Below are 16,938 nucleotides of genomic sequence, written 5' to 3'. Positions count from 1 at the left end.
CAATTGATGAAATTGGGGGATGAGCCATTGCTGTTAACAAAGACAGAGCCAAAGAAAGTCCATATAAAGCATCAATGCAAGCTAGAGAAAATAGTTAGGACATGTTAAATATCTAAAAGGAGAAACAATAATTACTGAGAGATTTTTGTGCTATTCTCTCTGTCTTCAATTTACTCCACTTGAATTCACTTCTCTGCTTGAATCTGATGCATGCTTTTTCTAAGTAGGGCTTAACTCTCATGGCAATTAAAAGAATCTTACCTTCTGTTATTTTCAGTTCCTTGAAGGCTGCGGGTGAAATCTGGTTCAAAGCATATAATCTTGAACAGAAAACACAAAATCCTAAAATCTGCCTTCAACAAGGGATGATGAAGGATGCAGAGTGAAGAGACAAGATCGATCTGAGATGGACCTAGCAGGCTTCAAGTAATTTGTAAATGAAAGATAATTCTGAGGAGCCTCAGCTCAACTTTTCTAATGAATGTAAGCATTGGAAAAAACACATTATTTTCCTTTTCTGCTTCTGAGTCTTGGATGTATTACAAATAAATAAAGTTTCTTAATATTTTTCATTGAATTGCTTTGTTTGTGCTTTTTACATTTGACCCCTGTTTTGCAATGATCATGAATATAAACTTAATAGCTGTTGCAGTGGATTCTGGATTGCGATATGAGATTAAACTGCATCAGCAGATACAAAACGCAGCTAAGAAACCAATCCATATTTCTTCTATTTTGTTTCCAACTTTTGGAGATTCCATATTATTTACCTGATGTTTCTCTTACCCAGGGCTTCCAAAACTGGGAGAAATCTAGTAATTCTTTCCCATTCATTAATAATAAGAGAAATGAAAACGTATATTGCACCACCAAACAAGTAATATCACCAAGATGACCATGCACATCTATATTTCTGTGCTTTTCTTCATGTTAGAGCAGTGATTCTTAACCTTGTTTGAGGTACCTAACCCACCAGTTTCATATGCACATTCACCGAACCCTTCTTTAGTGATAAATCAAATATGATTTTCCCCCCAAATTCAAGACATAGTTGCAGTGTCTGCTTAGTTACAGCCGGCGGGTAGAGCCGTGCGATTGGCGTCCCTATCCAGGGTGCTGATTGGATGCATATACCCAGATACAATGTAAAGCGGGAAAGTTACTCTGTGTGGATTGGGTGCTGCCTTAGGCAGCCTGCTCTATAAAAGCCTGTTTTTATTGTGATAACTTTTATGCCTGTACCTGCCTCCCTGGCATGAGTTCTGTATTAAACATGAAGGTTAACTAAGGCCTCACTTGTTATACTGGCGACGAGGATTCGAGCCTTTTCTCAAAGAATTCTTATAGACTGATTGTGACAGTAAGTGAAGATGTCTGTACAACTAACTTTTGCCCCTTTTGATCCACAAGGGGAGACGTGGGACTCTTATGTCGCCCGTTTTGATTGCTTCTTGATCTCCAATGGCTACATGGAGATTTCAGGGGATAGGAAGAGGTCCTATTTTCTCGGATTCTGTGGACCCGAGATGTTTGAGATGGCTCGGGCTTTATTTGCCCCGATCTCAATCCACGATGTTCCTTGGGAAGACTTCTTAAAAACTTTACAGGACCATTATGCCCCAGCGCCTTCATGGTGTGCGCGGCGCTACAAATTCTATCAGCGGAACCAAGCCGAGGGGGAGTTGATAAATGACTTTGTGGCCGCTCTCCGCCGAGCGGCATTATACTGTGAGTTTGTTGATCTTAATGATTATCTGCTGGATAGGCTAGTTTTCGGGGTGAGAGATGGTCGCCTCAAACGGTGTCTCCTAGCTATCCGGGATTTGACATTTCAAGTGGCGCTGGCGGAGGCTCGTGCTTTCGAGCTGTCAATGCAATCGTTAGCTGCTATGGACAGCACCGTGAATGTCACTCAAAAGGGACCAATTTCACTTGATAAGCCCAAAGTTTTCCCAGAAGAGGATGGCATTCTAGGGGCAGAGGAGGAAGAAGTTTGTAGGCTGGCGGCAAATCGGAGCCGAGACCTGCCCTCCGCATGCCCCCGTCCCCCACTGTCGCCTTGTCGTGGGTGCGGGGGTAATCATTTTAGGTCCATTTGCCCTTCCCGGGACGCGGCATGTTGGCTCTGTGGTGCTAAAGGCCACATTGCCAGGGTCTGCCGTGCTCGCAGATCTCCTCCAGCCACGACCAGAGATCAGAGGGAGTTCCAGAGTTTCAATCCCAGATGGCAACGGAAATTCTCCTCGAGTCGAAGGGAGGATTGCAATGCCGTTTACAGCCATCCACGTCCTGCAACCACGTTTGTCAGGGAGACGTCCGACTCCGCAGAGAAAATTTCAGTAGAGGTTCAACTGGGCAGATTGCAGTGCCCTATGCAAGTGGACACAGGCTCTGCTCATTCGTTGGTCTCATGGGCCACCCTGAAACGTTGTTTCCCTACTATGAGCAAGAGTCGCCTGCAACCATGCAATTTGAACTTGAGGGACTACCAGGGAGCACTGATTCTGGTTCTTGGAGGGGGTCGATTTGCGGTCCGCTTCAAGACTTTTGCAGGCAGATTGCCACTGATTGTGGTGAATGGACCCTTTTCAAACCTATTAGGACTGGACTGGTTCAAATCGTTGGGACTCTCTGTTATTGGGGTGAATGTTGTGAAGGGGGATTCGGGATTTGAGAAATTGGCTCGAGAATTCCCTACGGTTTTTGATGGCAACTTGTGTTGTTACACGGGGACCCTGATTTCTTTTAGTTTAAATCCCCAAGTTCTGGCGGTGCATTTAAAGGCCCGCCGAGTTCCAATTCCCCTCCGGCCGAAGGTGGATGCTGAGTTGGACAGACTGATTGCTCAAGGGGTTTTAGAGCCGGTGGATCAGGCCACTTGGGAGACCCCGATTGTAATAGCCTTTAAGGGGGATGGGGGAATCAGATTGTGTGGGGACTATAAGTGTTCCGTGAACAAAGCGTTAGCCCACCATTCATACCCGCTACCCGTAGTGCAGCAGTTACTGCATACCCTGGGTAACGGTCGGGTATTCGCTAAGCTTGAACTCTCTCAAGCTTATCAGCAGCTCCCCGTCGATCAGCCCAGTCAATCATCACCCACTGGGGGGGTGTTCAAATGTCATCGCTTGCAGTTCGGGGTTTCCATTGCCCCAAGGATTTTCCAGGGCTTGATGGAGAGATTTTTATATGGGCTGGAAGGAACGGTGCCATATTTTGACGACGTTCTTGTGTCGAGGAGTTCCGTAGAAGAATTAATGGCACGGGTAAGGAAGGTTTTGTCCAAATTCAGGGACGCCGGTCTGAAGCTGAAGTCGAAGAAATGTGTTTTTGGTGTTCCAAAGGTTGAATTCCTGGGGTTTACTGTGGATGGGGAGGGAATTCACCCTACCCCTGAGAAGACACGGGTGATTAGGGACGCCCCCAGACCACAGTCCAAGGCTGAACTCCAGGCCTTTTTAGGTCTTCTGAACTTCTATGCGGTTTTTATTCCGCATAAGGCATCAGTGGCTGAACCTTTGCACCGATTGCTGGACAAACATACGAATTGGCATTGGGGTGAAAGGGAGGAGGTCGCGTTTGAAGGGGTTAAAACAATACTCACCTCCAATAATGTTCTGGCCCAATACTCACCTGGGTTGTCCTTGGTTCTCACATGTGACGCTTCTCAGTAAGGAGTGGGCGCAGTTTTGAGCCACAGATTGCCCAACGAAGTGGAAGCCCCCTTGGCATTTTTTTCCTGCACCCTGGCCAAGGCGGAGAGGAACTATGGACATATTGATAAGGAGGCGCTGGCACTGATCGCGGGAGTCCGCCAGTTCCCTGATTACCTGTACGGCCGTCAATTTGAGCTGGTGACCGATCACCAACCATTATTAGGGTTATTATCTGGAACCCGCCAAAGTCCTGTAGTTTTGTCCCCACGAATATCGCGCTGGATTGTCTTTCTGGCAAACTATAGTTACACCTTGTCCTACAAACCTGGACGCCATATAGCTCATGCGGATGCCCTCAGTAGATGCCCTTTGGCCGATGTTTTGGTAGACCCCACACCTGCATGCTCTGTTTTAGCCCTCTCTAAAGGGGCCCTTATGTTGTCTGCAACCGATGTGGCATGGGAGACAGGGCGGGATTCCACATTAGCCCAGGTAAGGCAATGGGTACTCAGGGGATGGCCAGTTTCTGCCCCGGCCGAAGCTTTTGTCCCTTTCTTCAGATGTTGGACTGAATTCTCCGTGGAGAAAGGAGTCCTGCTTAGGGGGAACATAGTTATTCTGGGCAGGCTGCGCAGCCAGGTGTTGGCACTTCTGCACAGAAGCCACCCTGGCATTGTGCGCATGAAGAGTCTGGCTCGGGATTATGTCTGGTGGCCTGGTATGGATAGAGAAGTGGAACAGCGGGTGGCGGACTGCGCTGTATGCCAGGAAAACCGGCCTTTCCCTCCCCGGGCCGAGCCGTTGGCGTGGGAACCTCCTGCTGGACCGTGAGCTCGTCTACATATAGATTTAGCCGGCCCCTTTTTGGGACAGACGTTCTTAATAGTCGTGGATGCCCATTCCAAATGGGTGGAGGTCGTCCATCTGAAATCAACTCAGTCCCAGGCTATCATAGATGCCTTGATGACCTTGTTTGCCACGCATGGTTTCCCTGACCTTCTGGTCTCGGACAACGGCCCGCAGTTTACAGCGGTGCTCTTCGAATCATTCTTAGCATCAGCTGGCATCAGACATGCTTTGACATCGCCGTGGCATCCTGCTAGCAACGGTCAAGTAGAATGGGCAGTTCGTTCTGTAAAGGATGCCCTCAAAAAAATGCCACAGGGATCATGGCAGCAAAGGCTGGCAGATTTGTTGTTAGCACAACATTCCACCCCCTGTGTGGCCACTGGTAAGACTCCGGCGGAGTTATTAATGGGTCGCAAGCTACGGATAATTTTGGACAGGCTGCACCCCTGGTATTCCCAGACCGTACCATGGCCGGAACCCCCAGCAAGAGAGGTGAAAGTGGGAAATGCAGTGTTCGTGCGCTCATACTCAGGGGGGCGGAATTGGGAAAAAGGAATAGTAAGCCGGGAGTTGGGTCCTCGGTCATTCGAGATTGCATTAAGCGATGGCCGTTTATGGAGAAGGCATTTAGATCAGATCCGTTTAAATAAAGGGGGTGGCCTGGGCAAAGTGATGGACCACATCCACCCAGAGGGAGCCCTTAGGGAACCTAATACTCCGGCCAGAAGATCCGAGGAGCCGGCCATAGCTGAATTCCGGAGGTCAGAAGTCGTTCTGGCTCCTGACAATGAACCCAGAATGCCAGCCCCAGAGTCCAGAGTCGAGCAACCCGCAGAGCCTCGCGATCCGAAAGAATTTGTCGGAGACCAGGGTATTTGAATGATTATGTGTGTATTAACGAAAGGGATAGGAGTGCAGTGTCTGCTTAGTTACAGCCGGCGGGTAGAGCCGTGCGATTGGCGTCCCTATCCAGGGTGCTGATTGGACGCGTATACCCAGATACAATGTAAAGCGGGAAAGTTACTCTGTGTGGATTGGGTGCTGCCTCAGGCAGCCTGCTCTATAAAAGCCTGTTTTTATTATGATAACTTTTATGCCTGTACCTGCCCCCCTGGCATGAGTTCTGTACATGAAGGTTAACTAAGGCCTCACTTGTTATAATAGGTATATTTTTTTACTGGTACACAAAATGAACCATGCACGAACATCACCTTGATCAAAGAACAAAACCAACACAGTGCATGAACTCACAACAAATTACATATCTGCAAATCAGTATGGCGTCTGCTGTTGCTTTTGAGAGACCAGTTCAGATATGCATGGCTTCACCTTGGCAAGTGCTACTCTCATGTCATTTTCACAGCAAAGTCTGCTCCTTTTCTTTGTTTTTATGTCCAGCATCCTCAAAAAGGATTGTTCGCAGAGATAGGATGCCAGGAGCCCTCCTTGAGTAGACCTCATCTTCTGCAACAGTTTACACTCAATTTATGGACTCAAAGTAAGAGAACCCTATTCCAACAGCGACCACAGCACCATCGACTTTTGCCTCAATGTACTTCCTCAAATAAACAACCCCAAGAACAAGACAACCAATTACAACTTTAAAAAGGCCAACTATGCAAACATCGAATCTTATCTCTCATCTCTTGACTGGACCACAATATTCTCCAGCTGTATCACTGTAGATGACTATTACAATATATGTTTGCTCGAAATTCAAAGAGTCATAACATTATATGTACCTCTAACAGCATTGCCAAAAAAAGCATTAAGAATTGTAAACCTAATCTTACGTAGCTTCTTCTCTAGAAACACTGATTTATTAACCAGAGTATACAAAACATTTGTAAGATCTATTCTAGAATATAGCTCACCTGTGTGGAATCCATACTGCATATCAGATATTAATACAATCAAAGGAGTCCAGAAATACTTCACAAAAAGAGTCCTTCACTCCTCCTCATGTAACAAATTACCCTACTCCTCCAGACTTCAAATACTAAATCTAGAAAATTTACAACTATGTCGTCTCCAAATTTATTTATTTATTTATTCATTCATTCATTCATTCATTCATTCATTTATTTATCAAATCTGTATGCCGCCCCTCTCTGCAGACTGTTTAACTGTTGTTCATAAAATCATACATAATAATGTACTCCCTGTCAGTGACTACTTCACCTTGAACAACAACAACACAAGAGCACGTAATAGATATAAACTGAATGTAAATTGCTCCAAACATGACTGCAGAAAATACGATTTCAGCAATAGAGTGGTCACCACCTGGAACTCATTACCTGACTCTGTTGTTGCTTCCCCCAACCCCAAAATCTTCAACCTTACATTATCTACAATTGACCTCTCCCCTTTTCTAAGAGGTCTGTAAGGGGCGTGCATAAGTGCACTTTTCTGCCTAATGTCCCTGTCCTACTGTCTTATTATCCTTTCTATTACTACGTTCTACTTATGTTATGTTATGTTGATATGTACTATAATATTATACTTGTTTGACAAATAAATAAATAAATAAATAACTAAAAGGCTCCATACCTGTTTGCACCACTCAGGTGATTCTGATGACACAACTAAAGATAAACCTAGATAAACCTAGACCTGGTTTTAGTTAATTTATTATGTAATTTAATGGGGGGGGAATGATTATTGTATCAACTATGACAGTTAGTGAGTGTGATCTATGTTTTAATGTTTCTATTGCTGCTGTTTTAATTAATTTAAAGGGTTGTTTTTTACTTTTTAAAGGACGGATTATTGAAAATGAATGGCTGGAGAATATGAATGGGATGAATGTTATGAATGGAAGGGCCAGCTTGTCCGGCACAGTAGAGGTGGGAGGAGCTGGAAGGGACCTTAAAAGTTGTAATGTCCCAGGCGCCTGTAAAAGGCAACAGAGAGAGAGAGAGAGAGTTGGTGAAAATTCCTATTGCTTGAAAGTCTTGACTATTATTTCATTGTTGCCTATCATTCTGCTGTAGCATAAATAGGAAAGTTACCTCAGAAATATTAGCGTGAATTACCTATTGTTTGACAATATACGAACTTCAGTTACGGCTTCCTGGCAGTCTTCTTTGAACATAGCAAAGATCATTTATGTAATCCAGCCCCCTGCTCAAGTAGGAGATTCTATACCATTTCAGACAAGCGACTGTCCAGCCTCTTCTTAAAAACTTCCAATGATGAAGCACCCACAATGTCTGAAGGCAAGCTGTTCCACTGGCTAATTGCCCTCACTATTAAGAAGTTTCTCCTTAATTCCAGTTGCTTCTCTCCTTGTTTCGTTTCCATCCATTGTTTCTTGTCCTACCCTCATTGCTTTGGAAAATAAGTTGACCCCTCCTCTTTGTGGTAGCCTCTCAAATACTGGAATACTGCTAACATGTCCCCACTAGTTCTCCTTTTCTTTAAACCAGCTAATGCCAAATCCTGAACCATTCTTCATATGTTTTAGTCTCCAGGCTTTTAATCATCTTTGCTCTTCTTTGTACTTTTTCCAAAGTATCAACATATTTTTTTTGTAATTTGATGATCAAAACTGTAATGTCATAACTCCCAATTTCAAATCTCCTGAAAATATCGCCCCTGCACCACCCTCAAAGCTCCATGTACATGATGGAGCCTTAGAACAGTGGTTACCAACTGGAGATCCACAGACCAGAAGAAAATTTTGGTGGTCAGCAGAGAAATCTTTGCATTTCTCCTAAGCAGCTGGCCAAAGTTCCTCCACCACTATGGTTCAGCGCTTTGACTCCCAGGACCAGGATGGGATCCTTCAGACAGTTAACGTGGCTGCCTGTTGCCTGAGGTCAACCCTAACTTTGCTGTCCATTGCAGCTAGAAATTTCAAATATGGCTGAGAATGAATGGTTTTTTTGTAGCCTGCCCGGATGCTAGATCTGCCCGCTGCAAACTCTCATCTCTTGAGGAACACTTGCTGAAGTGGCGTGGGAAACTTTGGTTGGGCTTCTTGAGAGACGAGAGTTTGCAGGGGGCCGATCTAGCATCTGCAATGGACAGCAAAGCTAGGGTGACTCCGGCTGCTTCTCTCTACTTTAGTGTTTCCTTGACATGGTTTACCACTCCGAGCCCCAAGCGACAGGAGATGAGGGCTGCCTAGGTGCCATCAGCTGGGGCAAATATAACATGGCAAAAGCAGAATGCTGATGCTGTTCAAATGCAAGTAGTGCTTTATTCATTTATTCATTCATTCATTCATTTATTTGTTTGTTTGTTTGTTTGATCTGTATGCCACCCCTCTTTGAAGACTCGGGGCAGCTAACAACAATAAAAAAGACAATGTAAACAAATCTAATATTAAAAATAATATTAAAAAACCCAATTTAAAGAACCAATCATACATATAAGCATACCATGTATAAATTCTATAAGCCTAGGGGGGGAGGGAAAATTTCAATTCCCCCATGCCTGGCGTGGTGGGTTTTAAGGAGGTGGGTTTTAAGGAGATTGTGAAAGGCAAGGAGGGTGGGGGCAATTCTGATATCTGGGGGGAGTTGGTTCCAGAGAGTCGGGGCTGCCACAGAGAAGGCTCTTCCCCTGGGTCCCGCCAGACGACATTGTTTAGTCGACGGGACCCGGAGAAGGCCAACTCTGTGGGGACCTAATTGGTCGCTGGGATTCATGCGGCAGAAGGCGGTCCCGGAGATATTCTGCTCCGATGCCATGAAGGGCTTTATAGGTCATAACCAACACTTTGAATTGTGTCTGGAAACCGATTGGCAACCAATGCAGACTGCGGAGTGTTGGAGTAACATGGGCATATTTAGGGAAGCCCATGATAGCTCTTGCAGCTGCATTCTGCACGATCTGAAGTTTCCGAACACTTTTCAAAGGTAGCCCCATGTAGAGAGCATTACAGTAGTCAAGCCTCGAGGTGATGAGGGGATGAGTGACTGTGAGCAGTGAGTCCGGGTCCAGGTAGGGCCGCAACTGGTGCACCAGGCGAACCTGGGCAAACGTCCCCCTCGCCACAACAGCATCTGCAGCCATCGTCACCACTGCTTTGGCCTGCTTGGGCTGCCCCCTTCCCCACTGCCACAACAGCACCATTACTTTGTTCCGACCAGTGACCATGCTCCATTTTTGTATGTTTTTGCATGCTGCACCACCTGCAAAATTGCACATTGCACATGCCACACCCTATGGCAGAGATTTCCAGCTCCACTACGGGCCCGTCCTATATTCCAGATATGGTACACCCAGGTAGAGAAGCTGCTCTGGGAGGACCAAAAAGCCAATCCTGTGATACTACAGCTCTGGAATATGGGACTGAATTTCCCATTCAATATCAATATCAGTAATCAAGATCAGCATTCAACATCAGCAAGCTATTGTCAGTTTGCCTATCTTCATTTTCCTTCACTCAGGTTGACCAAGCTTCTTGAGATAAGAAACACGAAACAGGTTTCCAAGCTGTGTGCCTGAAGCAGGCACTTTCTCTCAGGCCTCCAACCTGGAGGCCTCGCAGAAGCAGACAGGTAGGCCTGAAAGATGGCTGAACACCCACCCAAGTGATCTACAGGATTTAAAATTATGAATTGGTGAATTGAGGTCCAAAATGCTGCAGACCCCTGCCTTAGAAGACACCATTTTAAAAAACAAAAACCCTTTCTCTTTGCTTTAACCACCAGGGGGCAATATGTGTCCAATTCTTTTTGAAAATAATCAGAAATAAGTAGCTAGATATTATTTTTCGGAGTTCAAACCCCTCATTCAGAAATTTAACTTATAGACCACTGCATGTAGGATGGTATGTGGGGATGATTTGCAGGAGGCCAAGAGGAAGACCTGAAGACTAGGCAACAGTTTGATACAGGACAGGTCAGTCTGCAGGTGAAGGGAAAGCATGGGAAGCATTTTAGAAGAGAACCTCCCTAGTTTTCTGTAGAGTGAAAATAGAGCAGGAGATAAATACTTTGAGCATTGCAAGACTGATGTTAGCCCTTCAAAATGGTCCAAATAAGAAGAGCTACGAGCACCTTAAATCTTACCGTACATTAAGCAGAGTTCTGCGAGTGAAATACTACATATCATCTAGAGACCCACCTACTACATAAAATTGGAAGACCTACATACTATCACATCATGATATAAAGACTGAGTGATCAGTTAGAAACAGGAAAATAACTTTAGAATCTATCTATCTATCTATCATCTATCTATCTATCTATCTATCTATCTATCTATCTATCTATCTATCTATCTATCTACCTACCTACCTACCTACCTACCTACCTACCTACCTACCTATCATTAGATATATAAATACTGTATATCTTTTTCATAATCTATTATATTGTTGTTCTTAATTGCAGTCATGTCTGACCATTCGCACTCGCATGAACAAAGTTTCTCCAGGCTTTCCTGTTCTCTACCATCCTCTGGAGTCCATTTAAGCTCACACCTACTGCTTCAGTGACTACATCCAGCCATCTCATTCTCTGTTGTCCCATTCTTCCTTTGCCTTAAATCTTTCCCAGAATTAGGCTCCTCTCCAGTGAGTCCTTCCTTCTCATTAGCTGGCCAAAGTATTTGAGTTTCATCTTCAGGATCTGGCCTTCTAAAGAGCAGTCAGGGTTGATCTCCTCTAGGACTGACCTGTTTGATCACTTTGTAGTCCAAGGGACTTGCAGGAGTCTTCTCCAGCATCATAGTTCAAAGGCTTTGGCATTCAGCCTTTCTTGTAGTCCAACTTTCACAACCATACATTGCAATGGGGAAAACCATAGCCTTGACTATATCCTCTTTTGTTGGCAGGATGATGTCTCTACTTTTTAGTATGCTGTCTAGATTTGCCATAGTTTTCCTCTCCAGGAGAAGCATATTTTAATTTCTGGGCTGCAGTCCCCATCTGTGGTGATCTTGGAGCCCAGGAAAATAAAATCTGTCACTACCTCCATTTCTTCCCCATCTATTTCCTAGGAATTGAGAGGGACAGATGCCATGATCTTAGATTTCTTAATGTTGAGTTTCAAGCCAACTTTTGTACTCTCCTCCTTCACCCACATCAAGAGGCTCTTAAGTTCCTCTTCACTTTTTTTAGAGTTTATTGTCTGCATATCTATAGTTGTTGAGATTTCTCCTGGAAATCTTAATTCCAATTTTTGATTCATCTAGCTCTGCCTTTCTCATGATGTGCTCTACATATAAGTTAAATAGGCAAGGTGACAGTATGCAACCTTGCCAGTTTCCTTTCCCAATTTTGAATCAATCAGTGGTTATGTGTCCAGTTCTCACTGTTGCTTCTTGACCCACATATAGGTTTCTCAAGAGACAAATAAGTACTGGTACTCTCATCTCTTTAAGAACATGCCACAATTTGTTTTGATCCATACAATCAAAGGCTTTAGCATAGTCAATGAAGCAGAGGTAGATGTTTTTCTGAAATTCCCTAACTTTCTCCATGATCCATCATATGTTGGCAAATTAGAATAGAATAGAATTCTATTTCTCTGACATGGGCTGGTTCATCCCCCAGAGCTTAGGGTAACCTTCTTCTGGCTCTCGGCCTTCCTCTGGGCTTCTGCCCCTTGCCCTTTTTCTGGCCCTTGGCACCTCACTGGCCAATAATTCTTCTGGGAGCATTGCAGCCTCGAACCCGTGAGCTCAAGCTATCCATGCCAGTCTCAGCCTCCACACAAATTGGATTACAGGCTCGCGCCACCAAGCCCGGCTAAATAAATAAATTCTTTATTGGTTAAGTGTGATTGGACATACAAGGAATTTGTCTTTGGTGCACATGCTCTCAGTTTACATAAAAGATAAAAAATTGATCTCTAGTTTCTCTGCCTGTACTTCTCGTAGTTCGTGATCTACATATTGCTGGAGCCTAGCTTGTAGGATTTCAAGCATAACTTTACTAGCCTGTGAAATGAGTGCAACGGTGCAATAGTTTCAACATTCTTTGGCATAGCCCTTCTTTGTAATTGGAATGTAAACTGTCCTTTTCCAATCCTGTGGCTACTGTTGAGTTTTCCAAATTTTGTTGGCAAATTGAGTGTAGCACTTCTACTGCATCGTCTTTTAAGATTTTGAATAGCTCAGCTAGGCTATTGCTAGCTTTGCTGTTGCTCAGATTTTCTAAGGCACATTTGAATTCACATACTAGAACCATGATGGCAAACCAATGGCACACGTGTTACAAATGGAATGTGGGGTCATCTCTGTGGGCACCCAAGCCAATGTCCAAATCAGCTCCAAATCCCGCTGGCCAACTGATTTTTGGATCTAGGCCGAGGAATGCATGTGCGCATGCATGAGGGTGAGGGTGGGGTCAAGCATGCATGCACGGGGGTCATGTGTGCATGCACAGATGGTGTGATGGCCCCCAGTGGCCCACTTTTAGTTCCAAGAGGCTTCAGGAAACTCTGCTAGCAGAAAAATGGGGCATGTGGGGAGGTGCGGTGCTCTCCCTCCATGGCCCATTTTTAGTTGCAGGAGGCCTCAGAGAATTCTGCTAGCACCAAAATAGGACATGCAAAGGTGCAGTGTTCCCCCTCTGTGGCATGTTTTTAGTTCCAGGAGGCTTCAGGGAACTCTGCTAGCAGAAAAACGGTATGTGTGGAGGTGTATGTCATGTCCTTAGAAACATAGAAGACTGACGGCAGAAAAAGACCTCATGGTCCATCTAGTCTGCCCTTATACTATTTCCTGTGTTTTATCTTAGGATGGATATATGTTTATCCCAGGCATGTTTAAATTCAGTTACTGTGGATTTACCAACCACATCTGCTGGAAGTTTGTTCCAAGCATCTACTACTCTTTCAGTGAAATAATATTTCCTCACATTGCTTTTGATCTTTCCCCCAACTAACTTCAGATTGTGTCCCCTTGTTCTTGTGTTCACTTTCCTATTAAAAACACTTCCCTCCTGGACCTTATTTAACCCTTTAATATATTTAAATGTTTCGATCATGTCCCCCCTTTTCCTTCTGTCCTCCAGACTATACAGATTGAGTTCATTAAGTCTTTCCTGATACGTTTTATGCTTAAGACCTTCTACCATTCTTGTAGCCCGTCTTTGGACCCGTTCAATTTTGTCAATATCTTTTTGTAGGTGAGGTCTCCAGAACTGAACACAGTATTCCAAATGTGGTCTCACCAGCGCTCTATATAAGGGGATCACAATCTCCCTCTTCCTGCTTGTTATACCTCTAGCCACTGTTCCTTCTAATTTTTTGGGGGGGTGGGCGGAAAAGTATAGTGTCTGAGCGGCAGTCCCTTCGGGACTGGGCGGCACAGAAATAAATAAATAAATAAATAAATAAACAAACAAACAAATAAAAAACCCACCCTGTTTTGCCTCAGAGAATTTCAAAATAAAATACTGTACTGTGTGTCTATAACAGTGAGCTCATAATAGGGCAACTCTATCAATATCAAAATGCCACTTAAATAGTTGAGCTAGTTTCAAACTAGATTTTGATTTTCTTTCTCTCTTCCTTACTCCCATTCTTTTTCTTTCTCTTTTCCTTCCTCTCTTTTTTCTATCTGTTTCTCTCTCTTCCTCTCTCTCTCCTTCCCTCTCACTCTTTCCCTCTCGGCTTCTGGGCAGGTTTGGAAAACTCTGAGTTGATGATGATTTTTAAGTGAGCGATTGCTCACTGCTCAGCTTAGAGGGAACTATGCCTCTAGCTATGCAGCCAAGCATCCTACTTGCTTTTCCTACTGCCGACCACACTGCTCATCCATTTTGAGACTGTCAGAAATCACTACCCCTAAATCCTTCTCTTCTGAAGTTTTTGCTAAGACAGAACTGCCAATGCAATACTCAGATTGAGGATTCCTTTTCCCCAAGTGCATTATTTTACATTTGGAAACATTAAACTGCAGTTTCCATTGCTTTGACCATTTATCTAGTAAAGCTAAATCGTTTACCATATTACAGACCCCTCCAGGAATATCAACCCTATTGCACAGTTTAGAGTCATCGGCAAACAGTCAAACCTTCCTTACCAAACCTTCCCCTATGTCACTCACAAACATATTAAAAAGAATAGGACCCAGAACAGACCCTTGTGGCACACCGCTTGTAACCTGTCTCTGCTCAGAATACTCGCCATTAACAATAACTCTCTGATGTCTATGCTTCATCCAGCTTGAAATCCACTGAACTATCCAGGGATTAAGTCCAATCTTCACTAATTTATCTATCAGCTCTTTATGTGGAACCATATCAAAGACTTTGCTGAAGTCCAGATAGGCAATATCCACGGCACCACCTTCATCCAACACCTTTGTGACATAGTCAAAGAAATCAATGAGATTAGTCTGACATAATTTGCCTTCAGTAAAGCCATGCTGATTTGGGTCCAATAAGTTATTGTTTTTTAGGTGCTGATTTATCCTCTTTTTGAGTAGAGTCTCCATCATTTTAACTATAACTGATGTCAAGCTAACTGGCCTGTAGTTACCAGCTTCTTCTCTACTGCCCTTCTTGTGGATAGGCACTACTGCCCTTCTTGTGGATAGGCACAATGTCCTTGACAACAACAGGGGGCACTATTTTGGCAGGAACAAGGTTTGGTTTCTATTGGTTGGATTTGAGTATATATAACCTGTCATTGAGTTGTTATTGTTCTTTTCTGTGGGTTTCTGTTCGGGTTAATAAAGTTGTGTTACTGCAGCAGCCATGTCTCAGGGTGATTCACTATACTGGCGATGAGGAAGGTCTGCACCAAGGTGCGAATTCATACCCTGAGGGAAAAAGGAGAACAACGCGTCCTGGGTAAATAACGATGTCTACGCACATCACCTTTCCCCTTTTGACCCTCATGGCGAGTCTTGGGAAGCGTATCTCACTCGTTTCGAATGTTTCTTAATATCGAATGAGTACAAGGACTTATCTGGGGACCACAAAAGGTCTTACTTTCTAAGTTTCTGTGGGACTGACATGTTAGAAAACTCAATATCTCTCTTCACCCCTCGCTGCATCCATGATATACCTTGGGACGAATTCCTAGCCACTTTAAAAAACCACTATGCTCCACCGCCTTGTAGATGTGCTAGGCGGTATTCATTCTATCACTGCAATCAAGCGGAATGCGAGTCCATTAACCAGTATGTGGCCGCTGTTCGCCAGGCTGCAAAGTCCTGTGAATTTCAAAATCTTGATGACTATTTGATGGATAGATTAGTCTACGGCGTTCAGGACACCTGTTTGCATCGCTGTCTGTTAACTATGACTGACCTCACATTTTCTAGAGCGCTGGCCGAGGCAAGGGCTGTTGAAATGTCCACTCAATCATTAGCTGAAATGGACTTGCCTGTCGCCACTGCCACCACCCACAACACTGCAGCTGTATTACCGACAGATATAGAATTGATCTTAAGGAGAGAGGAAGAAGAAGTTAACAGACTTGCTAATTTAGCAAGACCAAAATAACTGGCAACGCGGGGAGAATCCAGATTTCAGGGAGACACGGGGTTAACTTGCTGTGGCTGTGGGGGAGACCACCCCCGATCTGCCTGTGGATTCAAAGAGGCGTTCTGCCGCCATTGCGGCAGACGAGGTCATATTGCCTGGGTGTTGCAGAGCTCGTAGGAATTCATGCACTTGGCAACAGCCATTCTACAGGGATCAATCTGCCCCACAACAAAGGAACTGGCAGAGAGACTCTTTTGGCCGCTGGGATTTCTGCAATGCCATTTTTGACACTCCTCCTGCCCCGCCCCTCATCGTTCATCACACATCACCAGACCAGCAGGGGTCGCCGCAACTGTCTTCGAAGATTTCGGTGATAGTTCGTTTAGGGAGTTCATTATGCCCCATGAAATTGACACCGGCTCCTCAGTATTACTCGTACCCTGGAGTACCATCAAATGTTTATTTCCTTGACTGGCTAAGAACTGTTTGGGACATGCCCACTCTTCCTGAAAGACTACCAAGGGAATTTTATTCCAACTGTGGGCAAGGGAATATTTCCAGTACAGTACAAACAGTTTCGGGGACCGTTACCACTAATGATTGTGGATGGACATTTTACTACTTTGTTGGGGTTAGACTGGTTTTCAGCATTGGGTTTTACCATCATAGGAATTAACGTAATTGGGGATGCTAGCGTTTCTAATCAATTAGCCACAGAATTTCTCTTGGTGTTTGATGGCACTTTGGGAAAGTACAAAGGTACCCCGGTATCCCTGGCAGTTGACCCCCTTAGTACCTCCCACCCGACTGAAGCCTCACCGTGTTCCACTAGCCATTAAAAATAAGGTAGATGCTGAGCTTGACTGCCTGATCATCATGGGAATCCTAGAGCTGGTAGACCAGGCAAGGTGGGAGATACCATTGGTCACTGCTATTAAGCCTGATGGCTTGGTGCGTTAGTGTGGGAATTATAAGTGCACCATCAATTGAGCACTCGCTCCCCACTCATATCCTGTACCAATGGTCTCTCAT

The 16,938-nt window shown here is 44.5% G+C and overlaps 2 protein-coding genes across 3 annotated transcripts in view; one reads left to right on the top strand and one right to left on the bottom strand.

Annotated features, from left to right (window-relative positions):
* LOC139175596 (acyl-CoA (8-3)-desaturase-like) overlaps window positions 1-577 on the top strand; it is a 30,972-nt gene extending 30,395 nt beyond the window's left edge. For both annotated transcript variants that reach the window (XM_070766771.1, XM_070766777.1), the window contains exon 12: window positions 278-577. In XM_070766771.1, coding sequence (XP_070622872.1) covers window positions 278-386 — 109 coding nt within the window. In that variant the 3' untranslated portion in view covers window positions 387-577. The remainder of the gene's footprint in view (window positions 1-277) is intronic.
* LOC139175661 (veficolin-1-like) overlaps window positions 1-16,938 on the bottom strand; it is a 940,898-nt gene that overhangs the window by 71,982 nt on the left and 851,978 nt on the right. The gene's annotated exons all lie outside the window — the stretch shown is intronic.

The sequence above is a fragment of the Erythrolamprus reginae genome, chromosome 1, assembly GCF_031021105.1.
Source record: "Erythrolamprus reginae isolate rEryReg1 chromosome 1, rEryReg1.hap1, whole genome shotgun sequence".
NCBI lineage: Eukaryota > Metazoa > Chordata > Lepidosauria > Squamata > Dipsadidae > Erythrolamprus > Erythrolamprus reginae.
This window is presented reverse-complemented; position numbering and strand designations above follow the sequence as displayed.